Below are 7,500 nucleotides of genomic sequence, written 5' to 3' on the forward strand. Positions count from 1 at the left end.
TGACTCCTTTCCCTCCTGCCCACAGCCCTAATTTGCTGCTTATTTAAGAATATGTCCTTTAATGATTGTGCTTTGAGTCTATCAATATTTTATAGTGGAAAAGGGAGTGACAGACTCTTCTCTGGGAACATAATTTAGTTATAATTGATGGTTTGAGTACCTGGGCCCTGTTCTTCAGAGGCCGAGTCGCAGGCAGAAGTGCTTCTTTTTTTATTTCCCTCCCTGGGGCCTGATGGGCCGCCACCCTAAAGTTAGTTTTCCCATCCTTCCACCTCTCCTCCCCAGCCCTGTGCTCTGGTTCTACAGAATTGGGGGGCGGATGGGGGTGTCAGGGTGTCTCCACAGCCGCCCCCCACCTCTGTTTCTAGAGCGGGGGCAGCGGCCAGTCAGAAAGGGCGTTAATTATGCCTTTTTATTGACAGGGTGCTACATTCTATGGGTGTCATTCTCTTTTGGAGTCGCCTCCTCCCTCTGCCCCCTCCGCTTCTTCCTCTTCCTCCTCCCTTTCCTTCCTCCTCTCCCCCGCCGCCTGGAGCCGGAGAGGAGATGAGAAGCCCTTGTAGTTTTAAATTCAATGTGACAGTTTCGGAAAGAGCGGATGATGAATCTCCTATTATTGGATCAGTCTATTTGCCGCTCAATGTCTCTCTGTAATTGGAGCAACATCACTTTAAAGGTTCAGAGAGTACAGCATTTCTGGTGAAAAATCCCCACAACACGCCGGTGAATGTTTTAAAGGGAAATCTATTAGTGATTTGCAGAGGGGCGGGGAGCCCGCGGCGGGGGAGGCGCGGGCTCCGGCCAGCGGGGATTGGAGTGGGGGGCTCGCCGGGGACCCCTGCCTGGACCGCTCCCGGAGCCGGCGCCCGCCCAGCGCCGAGCCGCGCCCCTCCCTCTCTGCTGCCCCCCCCCCTTGTTGTGACAGTTCCTGATACTGTTTATTGAGGTGCATGTCAGGTATAATTAGCAATCGATATGGAAAACGTTTCCTTGCACCCAGCACGCCTCTGACGTCAGAGCCGATTAGCGCTTCTTATTGGTCCCAAATTCCCCGGGCCGCGGCTAATTATCGGGAGCTTGATGTTGATAAAGTAAAGCGCCGGAGTGCGGGCGAAGCATGTGTAGGGCTCCGGGTCCCTGTCTCCGCCGCCGCCGCCGTCCGCGCCTCCCGCCGCTGGCCCGCCCCGGCCCCGGCCCGCGCCCCCGCGCCCCGCCGCCGGCCCCGCCGGCCCCCCGCGCGAGATGATGGACGGCCGCCTCCTGGAGCACCCGCATGCCCAGTTCGGGGGCTCGTTGGGCGGCGTGGTGGGCTTTCCCTACCCGCTGGGCCACCACCACGTGTACGAGCTGGCCGGCCACCAGCTGCAGTCGGCCGCCGCCGCCGCTGCCGCCGCCTCGGTGCCCTTCTCCATCGACGGCCTGCTCAGCGGCTCGTGCGCTGCCGCCGCCGCCTCGGTGGTCAACCCCACGCCGCTGCTGCCGGCCGCCTGCGGGGTGGGAGGCGACAGTCAGCCCTTCAAGCTGTCAGGTAGGTGCGGCGGGCGGAGAGGGTACGGGGTGGGGGGAGCAGGGCACCCTTGTCGGGCGCAGGAGTTGGGTCGCGGGCGGCTGTAGAGCATGTGCAGGCTGCTGAGGCTCGGGGGCACTCTCGGTCTGTCGCCCCGGCGCAGGGTCCCCAGATCCAGGCGGCCGACAGGTACAGAGGGGGTGGATGTGGCCTGGGCCCTGGCTGAGCCCTGCGGCGTCCTCTGCGTGCCCGCAGACTCGGGGGACCCGGACAAGGAGAGCCCGGGCTGTAAGCGGCGGCGTACCCGCACCAACTTCACGGGCTGGCAGCTGGAAGAGCTGGAGAAGGCGTTCAACGAGAGCCACTATCCCGACGTGTTCATGCGCGAGGCGCTGGCGCTGCGCCTGGATCTGGTCGAATCTCGAGTGCAGGTAAAGACCCGCCGTTTCTCCCAGGAGCCAGCATCCCGCCACGAAGTCGGCCGGGCCGGCCCCGTCTTTGTTCTAGGTGGGGGACAGCGGCCCCGCTTCCAAGCCCCCCTAGCGCTCGCCTGGCCGGAGGTGGCGGTGATGTTCCGGGGCTCGGCGCCTCTCGGGGAGAAAGCCCCAGGAGGCTTGGGAGGGCCGACGATGACCCCGAAGTAGCCAGGACAGCGCTGCGTCGGAACCGGGAGCTTCCTGGTGGGGTTTCGGGACAGGGCTGGAAATGAGGTCTCAGAAGACTGGGCGGGAGAAGCGGGGAGGAGGGGGGTGGTGGTAGTGGGGGAGCCAGCCCGTCTGGGATCTGGAAGAGACCCGGAGCAGGTAGACCCTGAGCCTCCTGGCCCTTGCCCTGGGTCTCCGGGTCTCCGTGTCTCCGTCACCAGCCTGGAGCAAACGCGTCTGTTTGTTTACCTCTCGCCTCTAAAATACTCAGATGGAGACCTGTATTTATTCTTCACTTTGCAGAAGGTTAGCTGAGGAAGGGGAGGTGGAAACTTACACAGTTAACACATGGTGGGGAGGTGTCTGAATCTCTAATACTCTCAGTTATATTTCCCCCACCCCACCCTGCACACTTTGATTTCATTCGAAGACTGCCGTCGTTATGCTTTTAAAAATACAGCGTCTATTTGGTGGATTAAAAATTCAAGACAAATTGTGCATAATCGGATGTTTCCCTGAAGTCCAGAAATCCTTTTCTGGGGCCAGTGTGGTGGTGAGTCGGGTGTGCGGCCGCAGCTATGGGTGCAGGGCTTTGAGGCAGAGACCAGCAAGATGTCTGTTTAGCACCAATAGCTTTGTCTAAAAAGGTGTTCTGGACCTGTGCTTGCACTGCCCTCCATGACCTCTTCTGTTTGTAAATCCTTTCGTCCAATTTGTGTCACTGTCTTAAGCGAAGACCTCTTCGTTTCTCCCCTGTACAATAATGAGCATTTCTTGGTGACAAGTGAGCGTGGAATTGGCACCAAAAAAAGAAGTATTTGAAAGAAGGAAGGAAGAAGCAGTTACAGCCTTGGAGAGGTCACAGCTTAAAACCTGCACCTTGGCACCAGCAAGGCTCCCTGTGACCAGGCCAGGCCTGCTATTGTGCCGGGTCTCTCCGTGGCCACAACAAAGAATTCGAATTACCGTGATCTCTTGGGGAGGGTGTTGTGCCTGAGGCCCAGCAGGAATTTGACTGTGTGTGTGCAGTGGGGGAGCCAGTGTCCAGCGCTGCTGTTCCCCAGGACAAGGCCTGCAGGGAGGGTAGAAGAGGCTGGATGGGCCCAGGCCTCCTCTGCACCGCCTGGCAACTGGCCTCTTGTTTTCCTGTCTGCCTTCCCCCCGGGCCTAGGCCAAGAACAACTGGTTTCAGGGGCTGTGTTGGTGCCTTGTCCTGGAGCCCCCAGAAAGAAGGACATGTGTGAATTTGTTGGGGGGCAGGCTACTGGAAACCCTCCCCCTAAGTTTGGTTTACCAGGACCTTCTAGAAGAAGAAGCACCTAGATTTCCCTTCATGGGAAACCCCCAAATCTGGCCTTTGACTCAGTCTCCAGGGGGCCGAAGACAGATGTGGAGGGCAGCTGAGCCCAGCCACTGGTGGTCCTCAGGCCAGGCAGGCGGCTTAGAACAGGAGCTGTGAGAAGCCAAGAGGGGCGAGGAGGGGCCGTGCTCCCTGCTTGACTCCCGACCAGGAACCAGACGCCCTCAGGGGGCCAGACCCGCCGTGCCCAACGAAGGGGCAGCTCCCAGTTCCTTGAGGTGAGAAGCCAAAGTGGGAAGCTGGCCGAGAGGCCCCATCTACCTTCTTCTGGGTGGAAAAGATGCTCTTTGGAACCTGCAGCTTGAGTACCGACACCCAGCTCAGGGCCGGCCAGGCCGCTTGCCTTAGCTCCCGCCCCCTGGCCGGAGCCTAGGTTGTACAGGCCTGTCTGGGGGGAGTGGGGAGGCCCGAAGCCCCAGCGGCAAGCCCGCCGCCTGATTGTCCCTTCCTTTCCCCTATCCGGCTGCTCTAGGTCTGGTTCCAAAACCGCCGGGCCAAGTGGAGGAAGAAGGAGAACACGAAGAAGGGCCCGGGGCGGCCGGCTCACAACTCACACCCGACCACGTGCAGTGGCGAGCCAATGGACCCAGAGGAGATCGCGCGCAAAGAACTGGAGAAGATGGAGAAAAAGAAGCGCAAGCATGAGAAGAAGCTGCTGAAGAGTCAGAGCCGCCACCTGCACTCCCCAGGAGGCTTGTCCCTGCACAGCGCACCCAGCTCCGACAGCGACAGCGGCGGCGGCGGTCTGTCCCCGGAGCCGCCGGAGCCGCCGCCGCCGGCCGCAGCAGCCAAGGGCCCTAGCGCGCACGCCGCCGGCGCCGCCGGTTCCGCGCCCGCACCTCCCGGTGAACCGCCCGCGCCCGGCACCTGCGATCCCGCCTTTTACCCGAGCCAAAGAAGTGGCGCCGGCCCGCAACTGCGGCTAGGCCGCCCAGCGGACAAGGACGCGGCCCCGTGTGCGCCCGGGGCGGCGATGGAACGTGGCGCCGCCGGCCTGCCGAAGGCCAGCCCGTTCAGCGTGGAGAGCCTGCTGTCCGACTCGCCGCCGCGCCGGAAAGCCGCCCCAGCTAACGCCGCCGCGGCCGCGGCAGCTGCCGCGGCCGCCGGGCTGGACTTCGCGCCCGGGCTGCCATGCGCGCCGCGGACCCTCATTGGCAAGGGCCACTTCCTGCTCTACCCCATCACGCAGCCGCTTGGCTTCCTGGTGCCGCAGGCCGCGCTTAAGGGCGCAGCGGGTCCGGAGCCCGCGCCCAAGGACGCGCCGCCCGCACCCGCCGCGCCGCCCGCGCCTCCCGCTCAGGCCAGCTTCGGGGCCTTTCCGGGGCCCGGAGGTGCTCCGGACTCGGCCTTCGCGCGCCGCAGCCCTGACGCCGTCGCCTCCCCGGGGGCCCCGACCCCGGCGCCCTTCCGGGACGCGGCCGTGGCTGCGGCCGAGGGCGGCGGCGAGGATTGCGCGGATTCGGGGACCGCCTGCCCAGCGGCTACACTGCCGCTCCCTCTTGCGCCGTCTCCTGCGCCGGGCCCGCGGGCTCCCAGCCCCGCTGGGGAGCCGGCTTTGTGCGGGGCCCCAGAGCCAAGCGCCGAGCCCGGACCCAGCGCGCCGGATGGCGAAGAGGTGGACATGGACTGAGGGGTGACGGGGCCGAGAGAGGCGCTCAGCCGGCCCGCGCCCCTCGCTCAGGCTCGACTCACACAACGAAATCAGGTGATCGGCTTAGAAACACTGCTTTTTCCTCTTCCTTCTGTTTTCTTCCTTTTATTATTACTTTTTTTTTTTTTTTTTTTAAAGAAAACCGCTGTATCAATTCGGACCTAGGCAGCAACCGCAGGACTTGGGGTGAGACCCCCCTCCTCTCGGGGGAGCAAAGAACAAAAACAAAAACCCCATATCACCCACAAAAACCCACAACAAGAATCCTCAGCCTTGTAAAATGCAAAAATGTCTAAGAATATTTATATATGTACCATTTTTGATAAATAAAGCTGGTCAAACGCAAGCTCTCAGATCCATCTTTTTCAAATTTCCGAGCGCCCAGTATGGCCCCTCCTCCCCTCCGTTTTCCACTCCTCTCCCCGCGGGCGGGGCAGGGACGAGGCTCCTCACCTCCCCCGAGGTCCCCGCTTAATGCCTCCTTTTGTGTGCGTGTGTGTTTGTGTTTTCTGATTGAACAAATTTATGCATCCGCAGCTCCCCCTCTCCTGCCCTCCCTTGCGCTCCCCCTCCCACCCCGCGCCACACACACGCGCGCCCCCGCGCGCACCCCCGCGCGCTGGCACACGCCGGGGCGCGCGGCGCGGGGTGACGGAGCCGGGGGCTGCAAGGGCCGGGCCGCTGGGCTCCTGCAGAGTTTTGATATGAAAGTAATTATTTTCCGGTGGCTGCTGCGGGGACTGGGTTTCTTGCCCAAAGGGTTATTATACATTACCGATTTCTAGTGATATGAAATCACATAAACTTCCTACAATAATAGAATTAGCATGAAAGGCTGGGGTGTCAAATTGAAATTGGAGAATAATAGCGCCGGCAGCTGGGGGAGTGCGTGCGCATATTGGAGCGGAGACGGGGAATCGTGGGGCGGAATTTTCATGAGCTGCACTCTTTGTCAGCGCTCTTGTAGCCGGCTATATTAAGATAGATGCCCAATGATATCCCTCATTGTTCTGTCGCTTATATTGATGTTGCTGCGTTATCAGCCTATTGATCATGTGTCGTCTGTAATAGGACAGGCGCCGCCAACGCGCCTCTTTACAAAAGCAGTGCACATTTGTTCTAATAGGGTCCGGGTCCCCGGGGGACCCTTCGGGGGCTTCAGGACATCTGCAGCGAAGAAATATTAGCAAACTTGGCTGGAGCCTGCAGCCAGCCCCTGGCCCCCTCCCCTGCCCGCAGCCGCCCCACCCCGAAGTGAACCACCACCAATCCTCCACCTCCCCCCCTCCAAAATCCCAACCCACCCTCCTCATTTTCCTGGGCCCTAAGTCCTTGGTGCCGCAAAAGCCACCAATTCCCCAAGAAATTGGGATCCCAATTATTAAAACCATTAATTCCAGCGAGGCTGAGCGCAGTGGAATTATGTTTACAGCCTCGTTAAATATCCCTGATCCCTCCTGGTCATCAGGCCTTTATTTGCAAATAAATTGAAAATAATCAGAAGGACAGCTTTCCTCCTCGCGCGGGCGCAAATGAATTTCGGAGCCCGAGTCCCTTTAATAATATTTACATAATTTTCGCTCAGTGACTCTGATATTTGCTCTCTAGGAGACCGAGCTTATAGGAAAAATAATTAGATCAAAAGAAAAGTGAGAGGGGGAAGGAGGAGAGGGAGAGGGGCGGGATCCGCAGGAAGGAGACAGCGGCGCTGGCAGCCTAACTCGGGGACAGGTCTCCCCAGTGGAAGCCGGGAGTCGGCAGGGAGGTGACGCGGGGCTTGGAAGCAGGTCGCGGGGCTCCGCCGCGGCCCGCGGGCCCCTCCCGGCTTCTGCTGCTGGGGTCCTGCGCCCGCTCCGCACAGAGCCCGGCGGGTGCCGGTGCGGCCCTCGCGGCCCCCGACCCTTTGTCTCCAGCCAGTCCGGCCTGGCCTCGGCGGCCCCGCAGTCATCCCTCCCCTCTTCTCCACTCCCACCCCCATTAAACTGTATTTAAAGTGTCATTTAAATTATGAAATTGTAGCAGAAAATTGTGCGTAAAATGCCGGTTATTTTATCTAAGGTGAACAATTTGTCTGGCAGCGATAAATCGCCTCCTTCCTTCAATTTGCAGCTGTTCATTTCGGTGGCGGCTGCACCAAGTAGGGGGGAAGGCCTCATGTTTAATGGATTTGCAGTTTCAATGCTGGAGTATCGCTGGCTGCACACTCGTGTCCTTAAGGTGAAATTACTGATTTACTTAAACAGTTTAGCTTTTTTCTGAAAGCCCCAAAAGCAGCAGGCTGTGTGATTCTAGACAAACTATCAATCGATCTGGTCGAGCCAGCCTCCAGGAGATGTGT

At 60.1% G+C, this 7,500-nt stretch overlaps 1 protein-coding gene across 1 annotated transcript; it reads left to right on the plus strand.

Moving 5' to 3' along the window:
- The first annotated feature begins 1,196 nt into the window (after positions 1-1,196).
- Positions 1,197-5,509, plus strand: UNCX (UNC homeobox). The gene is made up of 3 exons (XM_059414266.1): positions 1,197-1,528; positions 1,763-1,938; positions 3,984-5,509. The coding sequence occupies exons 1-3, from the start codon at positions 1,243-1,245 to the stop codon at positions 5,139-5,141; spliced, it is 1,620 nt and encodes a 539-aa protein (XP_059270249.1). The 5' UTR covers positions 1,197-1,242; the 3' UTR covers positions 5,142-5,509.
- The last annotated feature ends 1,991 nt before the right edge of the window (positions 5,510-7,500 follow it).

Source organism: Mustela nigripes, chromosome 11 (assembly GCF_022355385.1).
Source record: "Mustela nigripes isolate SB6536 chromosome 11, MUSNIG.SB6536, whole genome shotgun sequence".
Classification (NCBI taxonomy): domain Eukaryota; kingdom Metazoa; phylum Chordata; class Mammalia; order Carnivora; family Mustelidae; genus Mustela; species Mustela nigripes.

Excerpts from the sequence above, each read along its gene's own strand:
- UNCX (XM_059414266.1), top strand. The coding sequence starts at position 1,243 with ATGATGGACGGCCGCCTCCTGGAGCACCCGCATGCCCAGTTCGGGGGC. Across the intron at positions 1,529-1,762 it reads TCAGCCCTTCAAGCTGTCAG|ACTCGGGGGACCCGGACAAG; the intron begins GTAGGTGCGGCG and ends GCGTGCCCGCAG. Across the intron at positions 1,939-3,983 it reads TGGTCGAATCTCGAGTGCAG|GTCTGGTTCCAAAACCGCCG; the intron begins GTAAAGACCCGC and ends CGGCTGCTCTAG.